Genomic DNA, 22,356 nt, shown 5'->3' on the forward strand with positions numbered 1-22,356 from the left:
TGGCAATCCCCTTGATGGTTCAGGAAAATTTCCTCTGGGTCCCGATACCACACAGTACCCCAAATTTCTTCCAATGCATCTCTCACGGCAAAGGCAATCCAATGGAGTTTCAAATTTACCCCTCATTAGGATAGGCAACTAGAGTTATCCCTCCATTACAGGTAGATGAAGAAAAAGTCACAGATAACATTTTTAGTAAAACATTTCATTAAGTACCTCATACTATACTTGTAGAGAAGATGGAGAGATTTAGATTACAATAATACAATTAAATTGAATTGATTAGATGGTTAGATTTGGAAGATAGTTACTAATGGTTGTGTTCGTAGGGCAGAAAGCCTTCATTAGAGGGGGTCTGTGGTTGACCCTATGCTATTAACAATTTTATCAATAACTTGGCTAAAGGTATAGAAGAGAAGTTCATTAAATCTGCAGATGACACAAAGTGGGGAGGAATATGTAATACACTGGATGACAAAATCCAAAAAGATCTTAAAAACTAGAGCATTGGACTGAATCTAATAAGCTGAAATTTAATATGGATAAATTTAAAGTTTCATACTTAAGATTAACTTTAGAAGCACAGAATAGAGAAGACATGGTTAGACAATTTTTTTCTTTAAAAGATGTGAGTATTTTAGTGGATTGACACCTCAATATAAGTCAGTAGTATAATATGGCAGCCAAAAAAAAAATTCCCTCAATTCTTAATTTGAAATATATGTCCATTTCCTTAGCAAGTGAGCTAGAGTACATTTGCGGAGTGAATTTATATCCTGGATCCAGAACAGTTTTGTGAGATTCCTAGAAAGAATAAGCATTGTCCTTTCACTTGCTTCCCCAGGACGATATAGAAAAGAGTATATTTTAGAAGGACATGGATAAATTGCTTTAAGAACAATAGAAAAGGGCATGGATGGTGAAAGGCCTCTAGTCTATGTCATATGAGGTGGATGGCTATTTAATCTAGAGAAGATTCAGGAGTAACATCATTGTTATGTCAAGTTTGGATTTCAATTCAAATCAATTCAAATTCAAAATCAACTCTGAGGTATGAGGGAATTGAAGGAATTACAATAGCAAATGGTAGTGGGAATTGAGTAAACCACATTGACTCCATCTTGTGACTCAATTCTGCATCCAGCTCTCTTCCCTTTCTATTCAATTATGGATCTAGTTCAATTTCTATCTTGTGAGAAAATTTTAGTCAATTGTGGGAATTATGAGAAAACTTTATTGCGTTGTTTGAACTTAGCCCTGAATGGCTAGCAAAGTGGACTACCTCTACCTACTGCTTAGAAACCCTTAATTAAGCCCTTCAATTATGCTCACCAAAAACCCAGTCAGATCCAAAGACCCATTGTTGTACCCAAATTTTAATACCTAGTCCAGGTTCATGGCCGAAGGAAGAATCACACTGACAATGCAATATGCAAGAAGAGGCTCATTCTTTACTAGCAATAATAGCTAGGGTCGCTAGGCAGAGAGGCATGCCTGAACGACCCCTTGGAATTCTCAGCCAAGAGTTTATATAGAAATGTTTGGGGAAGGGGGTTGGTACATACATAATTATCAAGGTAGTGTCAGGGACAGGTGGTCAGGGAGCATCTGGGGAGGGGGGGGTTTCAGGGTCAGGGGTCTGGAAGCATTTGGCAAATATTATAAAGCAGGCAAACATAGACAAACATTCAAGAAGGTTAATATTCATCAGATAAGATAGCTTCAGTTTTAGGTTTATGATAGGGGAAGATAAGGAAGACTATGCTGGGAAACCTTGGGGGCTGGGGGTAGCTTGCCCAGGCCAGAAATAGTTCAGTAGACTGCCAGACTGATTTTTAAATCCAACACCATGCCAAGAGTTTTCTCACAATTATACATCTCAATCAGCCCATATTTCCTATTGGAGATCTGCCTCTCTACAATCAGTTATTGTTTCTTTAGTCCTTTGATTGAATACAGATACTGGAGAGAAGTAGAACACCTCTTTTTCTGATTTCAGGGAATTGTACCTCTTGTTTTTCCCCCTTCCACCTTGGAAAGTCTCTAATCTTTCCTTTAATTAGAAATCAAATTACCTAATTTTGTAATAGGCAACTAGGAGACTCAGTGAACAGATTACCGGGAAGTGGATAGAATTCAGGAAGATCTGAGTTTAATCCAACCTGACACTTATTTTACTAGTTGACCCTGGGTTAAGTCACCAACCCCATTTGCCTTAATTTCCTCAATTGTAAAGTAAGGTTGAGAAGGAAATGGCATACTATTCCAGTATCTTTGCCAAGAAAACCCCAGATGACATCACAAAGAGTCAGACACAACTGATAGGACTGAACAACAATTTTATATCCTGCTTAATTATTTTCTTGTAATTAATTGGTCTTATTTGATTGTTTTTAGTGCATAAAAGAATATTTCCTCCTGTATTTGGCAAAGATGGGGAAGATCTGGGACTTATTTGTTATACAATTGGAATGCATTGTTTAATAAACTGATATGCTGAAAAATTCAAGCCTTTGTTTCCTCAGTCATTTTATCTTTGGTCAGCCACAAGTACCATCTCACACTCATTAGATTGATAAAGATGACAGAAAAAGAAAATGTCAAATGCTAGAGGGGATGTAAGAAAATAGGTATACCCAATGTATGTGAACTAGCTCAACCATTGTGGAGAATGATTTAGAAATATACTTAAAGGGCTTTCAAATCATGCATCCCCTTTTGGCCCAACGATACTGCAACTAAATCTATTCCCCAAATAGATAAAATAAAAAGAGAACAGATTTATACGTACAAAAATATTTATAGTAGTTCTTCTTTTGGTGGCAAAGAATTAGAAATTGAGGTTATGGAATTGCTGAACAAGTTACAATTTATGAATGTTAGGAAATACTATTATTCTGAGGGGGATGATTTCAGAAAAACCTGAGAAGACTTATATGAACTGATGCAAAAAGAAATGAGCAGAACCAGAAGAACATTTTACACAGTAACAGCAATAATGAAAAGATAATCAAGTATGAAATTGTGAACTCTAAACAACACGATGTCCCCCCACAGTGCCAAAGGAATCATGATATCCACCTCCAGAAAGAGAACTGATGGGTTCAGTAAGTAGGCTGAAACATATTTTTTCTTTTTCTTTTTCTAGTTGTTTTTTGGTACATGGCTAATGAGGAAATTTATTTGGCATGACATCTTGGAAAGTCAGCTATTTGTTTTGAATGTTGAATGACTTCATTTTAAAACCTTGTTTAAAACTTTTGAATAAGTAGGCAGCCAGCCTGCATAAGATGGGGGTGGCACATGCTCACTAATTCCATCTCTTCATGAAACTGTAATGAGGGAGGAGCTGAGGGATTCTAATCCCATCTCCTCATAATTTATGTGGACCAGCAAGGGCTGAAGCAACACTTATCCAATATCCTCATTTAAAATGGGGACCAATCAAGATCATCTTTCTGTTAAATGGAAATTGCTTACTCCTATTTACAAAAAGGATAATGCAGATAGGATTGAGGCCCATTTACCATGCTGCCTTGGTAAGTTGACAAATTCCCTTTGTCTTATTTTCAGAATTTGCCTTAATTGATCAGGGTAAAACTCTGATTTAGATTTCTTTCAGCAACTTCCTATTTGTAATGAGCTTGGTATTTCTTGCTTTCTCAATAGGTGGAGGAAGGAGGTAGAGAGAGGAAAAAAAATCTGGAACTGAAAAAAAGAAAAAAGTCATGTTCAATTTGAAGGCCTTTCACATGGAAGAGGCATTATATTTCTTCTGCCTGGATTTTAAAGGAAAAGAAGGGAATGGAAGAAGAGAGGGAGAAAGGAAAGAGGGAAGAGGGAAAGAAAAAGGGAAAAAAGAGGAATAGAAAGGAAAAGGAAGGAAGGATGAAAGGAAAGAACTTCCTCATCTGCTCCTAAAACCCCTTTTTTGTAATAAATAAGTAGAATCAAGCAAAATAAATCCATACTTGGCCTCACCCAAAAATGTGTCTCATTCTGGGAACTTCTAGTCCAGCGGTTCTCAAATTTCTGGATCTTAAGATCTCTTAAAATTATTGAGGGACCCCCCTTCAAAGAGGTTTTGTTTATTTATTTCATCAATATTTACTGTATTAGAAATGAAAAGTCTTAGTGTTATTTTTTAATTAATTTTTAAAAATTCTTACCTTCTGTTTTAGAATCAATACTGTGTATTGGTTCCAAGATAGAAGAGTGATAAGGGTTAGGTGATAGAGATTAAGTGACTTGCCCAGGGTCACAGAGCTAGGAAGTGTCTGAGGCCAGAGCTGAACATAGACCTCTTGTCTCTAGGCCTGACTCTCAATCCATTGAGCAGCTGCCTCCTAAAAGTCTTAGTATTATTATGTGTCAACTTGGAAAAACACAGAACCACTAAAGTAGTCAGCAAAACCCAGTCTTTAATCAGGAAAGAGATAGTGTTCAATATTCGGCCACCACACAGATTCAAGCACCTAAAATCCACACAGATCCAAGGGCTCTGGGTCTCTGGGAATAGTATCTCTGAGAGGATCACCATGTGAGATGATTCTCCGAAGAACAATAAAACATAGGGATCTTTTATACCTTTTAGGGAACTCAGGACATCAAACATATACTAACAGGTTGTAACCAGGCTTGGAAAAGAGGCTGTAGCCAGAGCATAGGGTATCAGGGAGTGTTCTGCTACAGAATACTAAAAGGATGGTTCCTGCACAAGTGTTGGTCTTCTTGAAAATGGATCTCTGATACAATGGGGGAAACTTCTAAGACTAAAAGGATGATTGAACATTCCTATTACTCCTATTCAGGACACTTAATGGGTGATGGGAGATCCTTTATTCGGTTTAAAACAAAGTCACTTTGGGACTTCCCTTAAGGTAAGTTCCCAAGGGAAATGGGCAAACTTGGGGCTTCCAAAAAACCAGTTGACATATGAAAATAGTTTTGTCCTCACAACTCCCCTGAAGAGGATAACAGAGGTTCCAGGATCCATGTTGTAGACAGGCACTTAATCTATCATATCTCTGCCAAGAAGTCAGTACCAAATACTTTTGATGATTATTTATGATATAATTTGAAGCATAAAACTATTCATTTTTTCCTTCTTTCATTATTTCCCATAAGATACTATGCCATTTTTAGGCTTTTGTTAACTCAGTATTGGCTCACTTTTACATTCCCTATACCAATTGGTCCAAACATTCTCTTCTTTCCTGAAACCCTCAACTTCATACCTTTTCGCTCTCAGGTGGTCCCACTTATTTAAAGAAAAATTTAACATCATTCAATATGAACTTCTTCAACTTCCTTTCTCCATTCTTTTAAAACTTTCAGGGTCCTCACTTATCCACTCTACCTTCTTTCAGTTCTCTGCACTCCTTAGCAAGGCTAACTCCTCCACCTGTACCCTAGATTCCATTCCCTTCCATCTGCTCTGAGATCCTGTTCCAACAATCTGTTCTCTCTCAATACATTTTCAGTCTCTCTTTCTCTGCTTGGCTTCTTCTCCTCAATTTACAATTTATGTTCAAAGTTCTCCAAGCCAAAAAAACAAGATATCTAAATCTAGTTATCTTGCTGATATTCCTTTGACCATGCCAACAACTCCAGTTTTCTTCAGTGTATCTCTTCTCTACTTTATTGCCATTTTTTGGGGAAAAAAAATCTACATTTGCTTCTTCATGTCCTTATCACCTATTTAATCTTCAGATCTATATAATCAGCTATTTGTATTTTTTAATAAAGCAACTGCCAAAATCCCTTCTTTACTCCCCCAATGCTTAGTTTATTTTGAGGGAAGCATTACATTGTGTGTATATATACATATATACATATATATGTATATATATGTGTGTATGCACACACACATATACACACACTCCCATATATACATATGGACCTGGGTCTGATATTCTGACCCTGACACAATCTCTATGGGCAAAGCTACTAATGTCCTTGAGTTTCACCATTTCCAAATGGGCTTAATAATACTCTGCTTAGATCACTGGGTTGTATAGGGCACCTGAGTGGCGTTGGTGGCTTAGGATTGTTAAGGCAGGTGAAAGAAAATGAGAACAACCAGACTAGTGGTTAGCCCATGTTGCTCTAACGCTATGGGATTTGGACTTTATTTTATACTGGTTTCAAACAAAGAACACAAAGAAAGAGTCACAGCTGCGAAGGGGTTACAAATCATACACAATCCATTAAAGTCTAAAAAGTAGAGATATGGGTGCAAGGACAAGGGCCAAATTCCAACCACCAATTAGTAGGGGTTTACTTCTGGGAGCAGAAATAAATTTCATGGAGATGTTTACTAATTGTGTTCTGCCTTGATTTACAGATCTGCACCTGGTCAGATAGTCTGGACTAAATTGTCTGGCTCCAGTCCTTATCTAAGTAATATATTTTTTAGGGTTTAGGCTTCTTAATTATCAAGGAGAGAAATTGTCAAGGAGAGAAATTGTTAACTCAGTAGCTTCTGGTCTGGTTATGGACTCAAAGCTTTCCAATAAGTCTATAATGTTTTTCCAATAAGAAAAGGTATGGATCATAAGAGGTGTCAAAAGAAGGGTCTCAGATTTTTATCTATTCTCTTGTTGGCTTCCCACAGGGTTGCACTTAAGTCTCTGGGTCCTTATGAGTAAAGTGTTTTACAATACCTGATGTTTGATTTAGTTTGTGAGTTTCTTGGTGCAGATCGGAGATTTCATTAATATAGAGAATTTCTGGTAATGAAACTACTGCACTTGCTCTATAATCTATAATAGAGAATTACTTTTAAACTAAAAATGTCACACAAGTGGAAGCTTCAATACAGAAATACTTGAAGGATCTTCAATAAGGAATTCCTTTCATTTGTGTAGGAAATCCTTTCCACCTCTCTAGAGAATAATCCCTCAAAGACTTAGTGGACATCTTTTTTTTTGCTTGTATTCGTTTATGTTCTTTAACACAAAGTCAGGCACATAGAAACTGTTTCATAAATGCTTAACTTGTTGAATAGGGAGCTATCTAAACTACTAATAAGGTTTTGCATCCCCGGCTTAAAGCTATTGTCTTGCCCTATTTTGTTTTCAAAGGTCCTAAACTACTAAATTGAACTATTTCTCAACTCCTTGCCTAGAAGTTCCTCCCATTCTGTAAAGTCCAGTTCTAGTGCTGGGTTCTTCAAGAAGCTGCCCTGATCTCCCTGTAGGACAATGATCTCTCCTCATATCTCTTATAGCACTTTTCTAAGATCTCTCATTTTCACTAGAATCATAGTTATTTGTGGATGCCTGACCTGTGACTAATTTCCTTGAGAACAAGAGTCTAAATATATGTCTATTGCCAGCACCTTGCTCAGTACCTCATATGTAACTAATCATGTTTTCCTTGACTTTACTTGTTATAAGGCTGTCTATGAAGTGTTAAAGAATGTAGAAGGCCCCCAGGACATTCGGTATGTTGTGCGGGCTTGAGGTGAACCTCCTGGGTTTGGGATAGGTACTCTTTGCAAGAATGCAAAACTCCAAAACTTAGGTTAAAGATAAAAAGAAGTTTATTAATTTAGAAGGTAATGTTGAATTTGGCCTGGAGGATAGCATTGATGGAAAGTTGCCTCCCAGAGGACACGGATTCTGGGGTCTTTATGCTCTTTACAACAGATAATAAGTGACTTTAGGAGGGTATACACTTAGGCACAAAGGGGGTAATTGGTCATCTAACCCGGGCTAGAGCCGTGTCTTATGTCCTAAAGATATAGGGGGTGACCTCATAGTTTAGAAGACAAATAGATGTCTTAGATACAATCCGATGTAGCTCTGTGTACATCATGAAACACAGGAGACCATCCGAGGATAATTCTCTCAGGGGACTTTCCCTTTGATGTAACAGGTTCTTCTCAGAAGTTTTGATGTTTACCACTTAAACACATGGGTTGATGCCGACATGATTAGGGATGTAGATTCGAAACAACCACACCAATGCAACTATCAATAATATGTAAATAAGTCTTGATTGATGATACATGTTAAAACCAGTGGAAATGTACATTGGATATGGGGGAGGGCGAAGAGGAAAGTAAAAACATGAATCATGTAACCATGGAAAATTTTTCTAAAAAACTAAAATATTTAAATCTTAAAAAAAAAAAAAGAAGTTTTGATGTTTTAGGGTTGGTAGTCACAAGGATGCAAAGGAATTTTCCTGCTTACAGTTTGGCTTAAAAAACTTCTATAATTTGGAGGTACAACGTCCCATGCCAGGTATATATGATTTATGAGATGGCAAGAACACAAGAAATGTACAGTTTGAAAAAATGTAGATAAGCTGAAAATCTGGGCCAAAGCTTTACCTAAGCATCTTCTTGGGGCATGTGACTTGATGGTTGAAATATTAAAATTCATTTAATAACAAGCATTATAACCATTTCATTGACAATTCAGTAAATAAAACTGATATAAAAATAATAAGCACTATGACAGTTTCAATGACAATGATACAGTACATAAAACTGATATTAAAAATAAATAATAAACATCATGGCTAATTCTTGATAGTTATATAGTAAATAGATTTTTTAAAAATTAGTCAATAAGCACAATGGCCATTTCATTGCTAATTCAGTAAATAAAACAGATTTTTTAAAAAATTGGCCTAATTTTCTCTCTCTCTTTTTTTTTTTAAAGGAAGGGGTTAGGGGGCAGCTGGGTGGCTCAGTGAATTGAGAGCCAGGCCTAGAGATGGGAGGTCTTAGATTCAAATCTGGCCTCAGACACTTCCCAGCCGTGTGACCCTGGGCAAGTCACTTGACCCCCATTGCCTACCCTTACCACTCTTTCTACCTTGGAACCAATACACAGTATTGACTCCAGGATGGAAGGTAAGGGTTAAAAAAAAAAAAAAAAAAAAAAAAAAAAAAAAAGGAAGGGGTTAGTGACACCTAAACAGGTGTGGTCCTATGGACTCTGAGCCCAAGTACCACCAGCCTCAGATATCTGACAGCAGGAAATGATTGCAGGCGTCAAACAGGACTCCAGAGGCCACATCACCCCAGCTGCAGGAGAGGTGGGTGGATAAAGTCCCCAGAGGCTAGTCTGCGGCTGAGGAGTGTTCTGCCTGAAAGACCCAGCACCCAGGACTGGCCCACCTGTTCCCAGCCCGCAGGGACTTCAAGTCACCTTCCCGGGAGGGGCCTGGGAGCCCAGGTTTGGGCTGGAGGTGACCATCGAGAGAGAGGACAGAGTGGCCACGGGAGGCGCAAGGCCGCTCCCTCCGCTCCTTCCCACAGTTCCCTGGCTCTCTATCCCGGAAGCTGACGCAGTGCGTCGGAGCGAAGGTTGTTAGGCTGCTGGGTGCCGAGTGAGGCAGTTGGTGGTGTGTCTTCAGGAGCGTCAACATGCCTGTGAGTTGTTCACATGGGCCCTGCGGCAATCTGGCCGTCCTGGAGCGTGGGCGGGGATGTGTCCAAGGCTTGCCCGGACATGCCCGGGTCTGGGGCTGTTCCACTTTGCTCCCACTCGGGGTCACCGGTTCCCTCTCCCCTTTATGTGTCCGAGTGGGTGGGTGGGTGGGTGGGTGCGGAAACAGGCTTGAAGAGGCGAAGGGACTTGAATAAACCGTTGGGATATGGACTCGGGTCTTTGGACTCCCAACGAGCGTCTCTGAAGTTTCCCCCCATTTCTTTAAAGAAAAAAAAAAAATAAGACTTCTCCAGGGCTCCCCTCCCCCCTTTCCCTTACTTCTGTTAACCTGGAGCATTAAACCCTTCAAGGAAACGCTTTTTCCTCCCTCGATTAGGAGTTTTGAAGGAGGGCCGGGGGCTTGTCACATTCCTAAAGCTTTGATTTTGTGCTACTGCTTTGATTTTTGTTTGTCTAGTAAAGAGGAATCGATGATTAAGCTTCTGAAAGTAATTCCTATGTGCTGTGCGATATAGATGTATTCCAGGCTTCACATATGGTTGAAGTCCTGGAGCATTACGTAATGCAAACTAACAGTGACGCACTTTTCTGTTTTATTCAACAGTTGGCTAGAGATTTAGTGCATCCATCCCTAGAGGATGAAAAGAAGAAACATAAAAAGAAACGCCTGGTTCAGAGTCCAAATTCTTACTTTATGGATGTCAAATGTCCAGGTAAAATTTCAGTCTCAGATCTTTATTAATCTAATGAAATGAAACCTATCTATAGGAAATGATAGTGCAGCATATATGAAAACTCCCTAAACCTGAAAAGTGTAATTGGAAATTTAGTGACTCCTACAGGGCAATTTTCACACACAAAAAAAGGTTTCAAAAAGTCTTGTTGCAGCCAGATCTTTGTGCCTAGTTAGAGAATTTGGATTAAGGGAAAAAAATTTTTTTTTGTAACTTGGAAAATCCATTTTGGACTTTTACTGAATCAAGCTTTTCACACGGAGAAATTTCCTTTAAATGATAAAATGAGAAACATATTGACTTTTCCACTTAAAGTGATAGTTCTCTTGCTGAGTTTAGCGAATATTATTTTGCTTCTTTGTTTCATTTTTGAGCAATGCTGTTGCTTTTTTTTAGGTTGCTATAAGATCACCACAGTCTTCAGTCATGCCCAGACAGTGGTTCTTTGTGTAGGTTGTTCAACTGTGTTATGCCAGCCTACAGGAGGAAAGGCCAGACTCACAGAAGGTATGGTTTAGCATTTTCTAATCCAGATATAAGATTGTTAGAGTATGAATGTTCTAGTTTTAAAATTTTCAGTATAGAAAATTTCATAAAATACAACTTAAGGTTACTCAAAGATTCTTCCTTTTAAAAAGGGATTGTTCTTTTAAATGGCTTTTGTGCTTATCCTATATAATTTGTTCAGGTGTTTTACAGATACAGATTAACTAATCTGATTCAGAAGCAGAGAAACTTGAGGCTAAAGTGTGTTAGCTCTGACAATTGAAAATCAATCAGAAAAATCTAAAGAAATTGTAATGTATGTAATTGGAAAAATTATTTAATTTACCAACATTTTTCAGGAACACTTATGAATAAAGTAAGATGCACTTGCATTTCTTTTTAAGGCCACACAAACAGAAAAGGTAGTGTGTGTTTGGGATTCGAAGACAATATTTTCTACTTTAAATGTCTCAAACATTTTCATTAAAGTTGTTTTTATAGTTTATCTTCTGAAATGAAACAAAAACAGTTAAGTATACCCATGTAGATCTTTTCTTAAAATATGAAAGTTTCATTTGTCAAGTGGTTGAACATCCAATAAAGCATAAATCAGGTTGCTTCCAAAAGCATCTGACAATCACTTTAAGGCTTACACATAAATCTAATTATAATTCCTATCTTTCAGTATTATGATGACAATAAATCATGTTCTAGAATAGTATCTGCAAAATGTAGGTGGTACTTGAAAACAAGAAGTAGCATTTTGGAAATCTGAGCTCTGCAAGTATAAGGCTTAATGTATTATGATTTTATTTTCTCCTTCTTTTGGGATCTGAATGTTTAGTATAAGTATTTGAGCTCAAAGGAAAAGATGATTACTAAACAAAAAGCAATATATTATTGGTCTGGTATGTTTTCAAACAAAGGCAGTGAGGCACAGTAGAAAAAGCTAGCCCTAGAGAGAGAAAGGCTTCCAGTTCTGCCTTTCAGTACTCTAGGTCACTCTGTTTCAAAAAAGTGCCTCCCTGCAAGGGAAGAAGGAGTTGCATCATCTTTGTATCATTAAAATCACAGGTCCAGCCTCTTAACTTAATTTTAAAAATTTGTAAGTCTAGAAGCCTTTCAAATTTTGCTGTTGGCCTGATTGTTTATCACAACTCCTGAGAGATCTCAAGGCAGTAATTCATAGTAGAATGCTTTCAGTGGATTTCTTTTCTTACAAGAGTTCAGCTGAGTGCCAAGCCTGGAGTCAGGAAAATCTGGCCTCAGACACTTCCTAGCTGTATGGCCCTTGGCAAGTCACTTTAGAATTGCTGATTGCCTAGCCTTGCCACTCTTCTTTCTTAGTTAGAATTAATACTAAGACAGAAGATAAGGGTGGGGGGAAAAAAAGAATAGGAAGGAACTCTACTGAAAGTGACTTTGGACAATACTATAAATCTATTCCTGGAGATAAGGACCTCACCTTCCATTAGATTTCATAAAGCAGATTCAACTTCATAATTCGGGTCAATGGTTTTATAGGCCCTAGGTGGTAGAAGCAGAAGTGGTAATTACATAAGCCAAAAATTCAATTCTATTAAGAATTTTGAGTAAAAAAAGTAAAATTTATCCCTTTACAAAAATTTAATTTTTTAAATTCTAGATTATATAATATATAATAACTTCTAAGAAAGCACTTTTCTGTTTCTGTTGTGCAAGGACAGACTATCCTGTTATTTTTATCTGCTTCTTTACAGGTTGTTCATTTAGAAGAAAGCAACATTAATGACATTCAACTTCGTGATTCGTCATTATGTATATCTCAGAGAGCCTTATCTGTTCAGCAGTCCCAGTTAATCTGTCAATATAACTAAATTTTCCTTTGTAAGGTATATGGTAGTGGTCTGCTGTTTTGGAGTCTGTTTTACATTAAAATTTTGATTATATGCAACATTCTCCTAGTGTTTTTTGTATATGATTGTTTTCTGACTCTGCACACACACACATACCATAATCTTCAGCATAACTTGTAAGTGTTCTACTTCCATAAATAAGAATTATGAAATACTTTTAGCAAACATGACCTCCACTAAGCATTGTGCCTTTCCCTGTGTCTTATGCCTCTGAACCTATTCTTCATCTCAATATAACATCCAGGGGCAGCTAGGTAGGTGGATTGAGAGCCAAGCCTAGAGAGGGGAGGTCCTAGGTTCAGATCCGGCCTCAGACACTTCCCAGCTGTGTGACCCTGGGCAAGTCACTTGACCCCCATTGCCTACCCCTTACCACTTTTTCGCCTAAAAGTCAATACACAGAAGTTTAGGGTTTAAAATTTAAAAAAAAATGAAATCAATATAACATCCAGTCCCTCTATCCTTAAATATATGCTCCCAAATCATCATCCTTGTTCTGACTTCATTTACTTTCCTTCTCTGGCTTGATCCTGTAGTTAACTAGTTCAGCATTTCATTCTCTTCTCCCCTTTAATCTCTTTTCCCACCTCACCCCCTTGTCACAAAGGCGATAGCCTGGGAAAGAATTAAGGGGTTGAGGGATTGGAGGTCACAGCATGGACAAAGAACAGGCTTATAAGAAGTGGAATGCTAATAGATTGTGCTCAGGTAAGGGAATTTCTGAGTTCATGAACATGGAAATGGTACATTTGTGGGAAACTGTAAGATCAAAGGTATGACATCACTATATGTGGCTGAAGTGGGGTAGAGGAGTAGATCATGAAAAATGAGTTGAAGAACTGGAAGATTAGGGGTTTTAGGGAATATTGATTTGTATGTTGAAATTTTTTAGGCAGGCAGAGGTTGTGCATATGAAACCATGAGCCAGGTACTGCTCTCAATGGGTAAAGAAGATGGCTGTTCTGGTTGAGAGTAAACAAGTTACCAGAATTTTGATTGGGTCATATGGACTGACTCAGGCAGCTAAATGGCACAGTGGATAAAGTGCCTGGCCTGAAGTCAGGAAGACTTATCTTTCTGAGTTCATATCTGACCTCATACTAGCTGTGTGACCCTGGGCAAGGCACTTAATCTTTTTTGCCTCAGTTTCCTCATCTGTAAAATAAATGTAAGAAGGAAATGGCAAACCACTCGCACATCTTTGTCAAGAAAACCCAAATAGAGTCACAAAGAATCAAACACAACTGAAAAGACTGAAAAAAAAAATACAAGGATAAGGAAAAGACCATTTGTTTGGGTCCTTACTCTAGGGTAGGGTTTCTCAATCTGAGGTCTATAAATACCCAATAGGACTATGAACAAATTTCAGGGGGGTTGTTAATTTGCTGCCTAATATTCTTGTAACTATCTCAATTTAATTGGTTTCTTTTGTAATTTTCTGTATTTTATGCATTTGAAAATGTTATTCTGAGAAGAGATCCGTTACACAAAAAGGTCCCCTATAGGAGAGCCTTTAAAATGACTGAACAGAATGGAAGCATTTACTTGTTACTTATTCATTACAATTGCTCATCACTCCAAATATTGGTGAGCTTGAGGTGGTGGATAGAGACAGCAATGAATTTTGGCAAGACATCTGGGTCAGTATGACCTGGGATAACTGGGTTCCTGTAGCTATACTGAACTCACATTTACTGCCAGCTCCTTAGGTTTTCTCCCAAGATGGTAAAAAAAAAAAAAAATTTCAACCAGAAAGTTGAGCAAGTAAGCATTCAGTTCTACCTCTGAATCTCTGGAAGCACAGGCCCTCTAGTGCAGTTCGCATCTTAAATATGATAGTGTGGTGAAATATTCAAAATGCTTCCAAATCCAGTGTACTACAAAAGGTACCCAACCAATGATAATGATATATAGTGATAGTTATAACAGTCAAGAACTTCAGAAGAACTTTAAGAAGCAGAAAAATTATACAATTCCAGAGCAGGAGACATTGCCTGTAAAGTGAGGTTCCTTACTTGATGTTTGTTATACAAAATCACAGATGGGCTAGCAAAAAGCCTCCTAAAAACCAAAAACGAAACTAGGGACAAAATAATTGTGGTATTAAATAAACTGAACAAGTAAGCTAGTTTCACAATTATAGTAGTACATATATGCTGGAAATTAATATATATTTAATTTTATCTTCATTTTGTTTTTAATAACAAATTTATACATGTTTTCCAAAGTTATATGATTCATGTTGTCTATTCTTCCTTCTCCCTTCCCAGAGTTGACAAGCAATTCAGTCTGGGTTGTACATGTATTATCATGTAAACCATATTTCTATATTGTTAATTTTTAAGTGAATAATCTTATAAAATCAAAACCCCAAATCATATACTCAAATAAACAAGTAATAGATCATATGTTTTCATCTGCATTTCTACTCCAACAGTTCTAGAGGTGGATAGCATTCTTTTTCATAAGTCCTTCAGAATTGTCCAGATCATTGTATTGCTATTACTAGCAAAGTCTGTCATATTTGATTATCCCACAATATTTCAGTTACATAATGTTCTCCTGGTTCTGCTTATTTCACTCTGCATCAGTTCACATAGGTTTTTCCAGCTCTTTCTGAAATCATCCTGTTCATCATTCCTTACAACACAATAGTATTCTATAGCCATCATGTACCATATAACCATTCCCCAATGGAGGGAAATCCCTTTAGTTTGTCACCACAAAAAGCACAGCTGTAAATATTTTTATACAAACAGGTCCTTTCCCATTTGGGGGGAAATTAATGTATATTTAAAATAATTAATTAATGGATATGTTTTATGAGGTAGAAAATATTCAATAGGTAATTTAATATTCAATCAAACATAAGTTTAAAATGTTTAGGTACCCAGATCCTGAAAAAAGAAGGATTTCTTTACCTATAATGTGCCTTTTAAAGATCTATCCTTACAAGAAAATTATAACTTGAGAACTCTATATGTCTTGGAAGAATTAAGACATTCTTAATGCTTCATGGCCAAAGAGTAAATTTCAGGAGAGTTAGGGAAGAGGCACACACATTTTTTTTTTATTGAGGGTTATTGTGACCAAAAAAAAATTTTTTTTTAAATCTAGACCAAGTAAGTTAAAAGAAAGTGAATTTCTTTTTTTGGGAGGGAAATGCAAAAAAAAAAAAAATTAAAAATTCTACATTTCTTTCTAAGAGTAACAAAACATAAAATTGTTTCATAAAGACAGCAAATTAAAATAATCATGTTTTGTATTAAAGTCAAATAAGGTAAAGAGAACTTTATTGGGTGAGGAGAGGAAGGGAAGCAAAGGGATAAGATTGAACACTTTCTTAAGGTGGCCTATAGATCAGAGACATGGATAAAACATTGCTTGAATGTTTAACAAAACATTTTAATTCTCAAATCTAAAGTTTAGAAAGATATTCTTTTTTTTTAAACCCTTACCTTCTGCCTTGGAATCAATACTGAGTATTGGTTTCAAGGCAGAAGAGGGCTAGGCGATGGGGGTTTAGTGACTTGCCTAAGGTCACACAGCTAGGAAATGTCTGGGGTCACATTTGAACCCAGGACCTCCTGTCTCTGGGTCTGGCTCTCAATCCACTGAGTCACCTAGCTACCTCTTAGAAGTGGAAAGTGGAAGAACTCACTTTCTGCAGAAAATGTTTTATTCTCTTGTTGTGGAAAGAGGAGTGGTATAATCTATTTTATAAAGAAAAAGGTCTACTTTTGGGAACATTCCACCAGAGCCAGTTTTACAGATGTAGGTACTTATGGCATGGAGATGGCCTAGAAATATCTTTAAAGATCTTCTGACAGGATAGAAATACTGGCAAATTCTTCTACACTAGGAAGTACTTAATTCAATCAAACCGCGGGGTTGAATGGCAACTTTAGAGAATGGGCTATTTTCAACTCAGTATGAAATTTTCCCCTTTGAAACCCAAGACTGATCTTAGGATATCAAGAAAAAGAAAAAGGGTTCAGGCTAGTGTTAAGATCTCACAACTATAAATGAACCAGAAGACAAAAGGAAGTTGTAGCTAAATGGAAGATGGCTCACACATTCTCCTTGGAGAGGCAATTAAAGGTGGTGGTATGATTTAGAAAACATGGTTCAGGAAGTAGCTGAGTGGCTCAGTGGATTGAGAGCCAGGCTTATTCAAGGGAGGTCCTGGGTTCAAATCTGACCTCAGACACTTCCTAGCTGGGTGACCCTGGGCAAGTCACTTAACCCCCACATTACCTAGCCCTTACCACTCTTCTGCCTTGGAACCAATACATAGTATTGACTCCAAGATGGAAGGTAAGGGTTTAAATTAAAAAAAAGAAAGAAAGAAAGAAAGAAAAAACATGGTTCAGGAGTAAGAAATAATAGAGTTCAAATGCTAGTAGCCTACGCAGAAGTCTGAGGGCAAAAAAGAAACACCACTTCAAGAGGCAACACAGTGGAGTAGATAGAAAGCTAACTTTGGAGTCAGGAAGCTGTGGGCTAAGTCTTGCCTCAGACAGATACTGGCTATGTGACTAAGGACAAGTTATTTAACCTTTTGCCCCAGACATCTGAGATTGTAAATTGCAAAGAAGGTCTAATCTTCAACAGCAGAAATTCCTCACCGGAAAGTCCCTACACCTATGAAAGCACAAGTCTGGTCCTTTTGCTGCCTTCCCCCAACCAAAAAAAAACCCAAAATTTCCTGGGACATTTGCTTCTGTTACTTGGTTGGACACATCATAAATATTTCCAAAAAGACCATCACGAAAATAATTGCAGTGCTATGTGTCATCATCTATTGTAGAGAAATAGAGAAAATTTATTTATGATGACCTTGATAAAGACTTTCCAAATCAAAGCAAGGTGTGGTTTAATACTCATATCAATCTAAAAGTAGGCATAGAAGAGGGCAATGAAAAACATTGGGGAAAAAAAAAAAACATCAGGAGTGCAAAATGAAAAGATCAAAGGCTAACTGTGCTCATATATCATGATTACTTCCTTCAAAAGGACAGTTGGAATGTGGTAAGCACTAAAAAAGTATCATTTAAAAATAAAATTGATTGCATTTTAACTGAAAGAAAATTATTACTGATAGGGCAATCATGACTACCAACTAAGGTCAGACTACCAACTCGTTTGAACAAATATCACAATTAATATCAAAACTCAAAGAATAAAAAGATATGGCACACAACTGGGGCAACTCCAACCTGACCTTTTAAACCAGTTATTGATACTGAAAAATGGGAAATGGATAAAAAGAAACAGCCACTGACACTATTACAATTTCATAAGGAAGTTTAACGAATAATCACCACCTTTGTTCCTACACACAAGTCCTGCTGAACAAATGTTAAGAAGATCATTCAACCATTCGGATTGGATTCACTACAAATTTGTTTTACAGAACCTCAAATGAGCCCTCACTGCTATAAGGCAATCTGTTTACATTTCTCTAATTAACTCCCTCTTCTACTCACCACAGCAGCTCTTCCAAATCTTTTCAGTCCCCCTCATGCCTCTTAGGGCTCCCCCTCCCTCAACCTGCTCAATTGAGAACCTTACCTCATATTTTACAGAAAAGATTGAGGCCATTCACTTTGAGATCTCTCTTCTTCAACTCCTATAACTGTTTCCTCCTTCAACCCTGTTAAATGATGAAGTGGCCTTCCTCCTTCCCTCCACCTGCTTAAGCAATTCCATTCTATCTTGTGACCTTCAACAGATAGCCCTCTCCGTCATTCTCATTCTATCACTTGTTTTCACTCTTTCCCTAATTACTGACTGCTTCTCCACTGCCTACAAACATGTCCATCAACCCTATCCTTAAAAAACCTTCCCTTGATCCTCCCATCCCAGCTCTCATCTGAGATCTCCTTTGCCCTTTGTGGCTAAATTCCTTGGAAAGGCTGCCTACAGCAGGTGCTCCCACTTTCCTCTCAACTCTCTTCTTAACCCCTTACAATCTGGTTTCCAACCTTATCATTCCACCAAAACTGCTTTCTCCAAAGTTGTTGGTGATCTATATCCAATAGCCTTTTAAAAAATCTTCTCCTTTCTGCAGCTTTTCATACTGCTCATCACCCTCTCTTCCTTAATACTCTCTAGGTTTTGGGGAAATCATTCTTTCCTGATTCTACCAATCTGACAACTGTTACCCTGCTGGATCCTCATCCAGAAAGACCTTTTAACTGTGAGTATCCTAAAGGTTCTACCCTAGTTCTTCTTCTTCTCTCCCTCTATACTGCTTCTCTTGGTGATCTCATCTGCTGTCATGAATTTAATTACCATCTCCAAGGTGATGATGCTCAAATTTACCTCTCCTCTAACTTCTCTGCTGACTTCTAATCTCAGATCTCCAACTGCCTTTAAGACATCTTAAGGGGGCAGCTGGGTGACTCAGTGGATTGAGAGCCAGGCCTAAAGATGGAAGGTCCTAGGTTCAAATCTGGCCTCAGACATTTCCCAGCTGTGTGACCCTGGGCAAGTCACTTAACTCCCATTGCCCAGCACCATACAGCTCTTCTGCTTTAGAACCCAATACAAATTATCAATTCTAAGATGGAAGATAAGGGTTAAAAAAAAAAAGACATCTTGAACTGAATGTTTAGTAAACATGGTAAACTCAATGTGTCCAAAACCAAACCCATAATCTTTCTCCTTAAACCTTTCCCAACCCTCCCACTTCCTTTCCCTTCCCATTTGCTATAGAGGGCAACATCTTCACAGTCCCTCAGGTGCAAAATTCCAAGGACATACTATCTCTCACCCTCCATGTCCAATATGTTGCCAAAGGGAGCAACACTGCTTTAGAGTATAAATTCATTTGAAATTCCAGAATTAAAATTGAGTCAACCAAGTGCAATTAAGAGGTAGGTACATGATCTACATAAGTAAATCTAAACACATTGTCAACCAAGAATCAAGTAAGAGGAAGGGTATGAAAGCCATCATTAGAAAGATGTATGACTAGAAAAAGTAGGCCAGTTGGTTGGTGAGAGCAAGGGATAAAATGATAAAACTCTCCATGGGCTCTAAATGGCATCCATACAATGCCAAGAAGATTAGGGCAAGGTCCCTCTGAGTAAACTCCTTATGGAAGATTTATTGAAGACATGGATAAGAGTGGAATGGGGTAAGGGTATGGATGGATTAGATCTGCAGCACTTAAAAAAGTTACCTACTTTGATGAGCTCTCTATAGTCATACAAAAAAATTCTCCAAATCACTATTAGAGAAATGCAAATAAAACAACTCTGAGTTACTATGCCACACCTATCAAACTGGCTATTATGACAGAAAAGGAAAGTGAGAAAACTCGGAGGGGATGTGGGAAAATTGAGACACTAGTGCACTGTTGGGAATTATGAACTAATATAACCATTCTGGAGAACAATTTGGACCTATGCCCAAAAGGTTGTAAAACAGACACATCCTTTGACCCAGCAATACCTTTACCAGGTTTGTATCCCAAAGAGATAAAAAAAAAAAAAGTAAGAACCCCCATTGCCTACCCTTACCACTCTTATGCCTTGGAGCCAATACACAATATTGACTCCAAGAGGGAAGGTAAGGGTTAAAAAAAAAAAGTGTCTCAAAAGGTCAGAGGTCAAAACAGGACAAGCAAAGGTGCTCTTCCACTCTCATTCTATAAGGGGGCAAAAGTACACAAGGGATTACTCCTCTCCCCACCCACCACACTAGTGAGAACTGGGCCTAGGGAAATCTCCAAATTCTTGGGAGCTGGCTGAAAGCACCACAAACTCACCCCGGAGGGCTGTGCCAGATCTGGGCAGTGAGACACTCTGGGAATAGCAGGGGACTCACTCCCATGCTGCCATAGCTGCAGTGGCAGCAGCAGCACTAGCAGCTGAGGAAGATAGCACAAAGAACATCACAGATCTACCAGCCCTCACTCAGACTTCTGACAGGGAAGGGAAGATAGTACCAAGGCAAAGCAGAAGCTAAGAAAGCAATGATCACCAACACACAGGAATCTCAATCCTTTAGTGGCAAAAGGAATAAGTCACAGCAAAAAAAGCTCTTGACCCTGGAGAATTTCTATGGAAAAAAAGAGTAAAATATATAAGCAACAGCAGAGACTGAGAAACAAGCAAACACATCCAAACTTAAAAAAAAAAAAAAAAAAAAAAAAAGGAAACTGGTTACAAGCCCTGGAGGAACTCAAAAAGGAGTTCAAGAACCAAGTAAGAAAGATGAAAGAAAAATGTGAAGAAAAGTGGGAAAAATAATTGAAAGTAATACAAAAATAAAACATCTTAAAAGACAAAATTGCCCATATGGAAAAAGAGACCCAGAAATCAAATGAAGTAAAAAAATATAAGATGTAAAAATTGGGAAAGCTCTTTTTGTTTTATCTCATATGAAGTAGTCTTCATCCATCTCCCTAGTGGTTTAATGACCCATCTCAATATAGTAATCAGTACCAAAGATTTTTACTTATAAAAGAATTCTTGGCTTATTAACTTTTTAGTTAAAAATGAAATGTCACATTTCACATCCTACTTGATTAGGAAAGGGTTTTAAAATTTTTAATGTAATTTTTAAACCCTTACTTTCCATCTTTGAATCAATACTGTGTATTAGTTCCAAGGCAATAGAGTGGAAAGGGCTAGCAATGGGGGTTAAGTGATTTGCCCAGGGTCACACAGTTAGGAAGTGTCTGAGGCTAGATTTAAAAGCAGGACCTCCCATCTCTAGGCCTGGCTCTCAATTCAGTTGAGTCACCCAGCTGCCCTTGATTAGGAGTTTTAAAAAAAATTCAATTCTGTAAAACATTTAAAATTCAGTATTAAATTACACAATTTGCTACTCAGGTAGCACTGGTCATTTTTTACTGACCATATAGCTCTAAAGACGAAATATTCTATTAAGCATTGTAACATAATACAAAGTTCCTTTGCTAAATATCTCTTAAGTACAGTGGAAGCTCTTTAAGATGATGTTAGCTACAACTAACACTCATTCTACAGAGGCCATTTCAGGTTTTATCAGGTGTTGTCAGGATGGGGCAGGGTAGAAATAGAAGATACAATCAACTGACCTGTGACTCCTACATAATAATAAATGAAAATGTATTTAGTAAGCACCAAGTGCAGAGCACTGGGCACATGCAAGCAGAAAAAACTCAAGTCCCTCCTCTCCAGGAGTTTACTCTTCTCTTTGGAAGAGACAAAAAAAAAAAAAAAAAAAAAAATACAGCGTCCAGCTTCAGGGCTGAGGGAATGTCTAACCTACAAGTCCTAAGGATGCACAGGTGGTCACAATAGGATTCAATTATAGTCTAAACACAACTCAGTGAGATATTTAGAAATAAAGTGGGCATATTGAAACAGAACATTTTTCAAGAATAGGATTTACTTTTATTTTGTTGCTTAAAAAAAAACTATCAAAGGCCTAGAGGTGAGACATCCCGAGTTCAAATATGACCCCAAACACTTCCTAGCTGTGTGATCCTGGGCAATTCACCTAACTCTAATTCCCTACCCCTTATGGCTCTGATTCTTAACACTGATCCTAAGATACAGGTATGGGTTTGGGGCATCCCCCCCAAAAATAAACCAGAGCCATCAAATTGAGCTCTAATTCTCACTAAATTTTACTACTTCAATTTTAAAGTAATTAATCAATTTTAATACTCATTTAAATATATTTTTACTAGAATAAGAGAATTCAAATCATCTTTGAAGACACTACATCTGGCTTTTCATGCCCTAAAAAGGGAAATAAATATTTGAGATCATAAAAATTCTTGTCAAAACATAATTTATAGTATAATATAAATGGAAATTATTGCTAGGT

The 22,356-nt window shown here is 37.6% G+C and overlaps 1 protein-coding gene across 1 annotated transcript; it reads left to right on the plus strand.

Moving 5' to 3' along the window:
• Positions 1–9,301: 9,301 nt before the first annotated feature.
• Positions 9,302–12,563, plus strand: RPS27L (ribosomal protein S27 like). Its single transcript, XM_044662433.1, has 4 exons — positions 9,302–9,391; positions 10,015–10,123; positions 10,541–10,651; positions 12,370–12,563. Exons 1-4 carry the CDS (start codon positions 9,386–9,388, stop codon positions 12,396–12,398), a joined length of 255 nt encoding a protein of 84 aa, XP_044518368.1. The 5' UTR covers positions 9,302–9,385; the 3' UTR covers positions 12,399–12,563.
• Positions 12,564–22,356: the final 9,793 nt, after the last annotated feature.

The sequence above is a fragment of the Gracilinanus agilis genome, chromosome 2, assembly GCF_016433145.1.
Source record: "Gracilinanus agilis isolate LMUSP501 chromosome 2, AgileGrace, whole genome shotgun sequence".
NCBI lineage: Eukaryota > Metazoa > Chordata > Mammalia > Didelphimorphia > Didelphidae > Gracilinanus > Gracilinanus agilis.

What these genes read in the sequence shown, in the direction of transcription:
- RPS27L (XM_044662433.1), top strand. An exon ending in TATGGATGTCAAATGTCCAG is followed by an intron (nt 10,124 to 10,540) that starts GTAAAATTTCAG and finishes GCTTTTTTTTAG; the next exon opens with GTTGCTATAAGATCACCACA. An exon ending in AAAGGCCAGACTCACAGAAG is followed by an intron (nt 10,652 to 12,369) that starts GTATGGTTTAGC and finishes GCTTCTTTACAG; the next exon opens with GTTGTTCATTTAGAAGAAAG.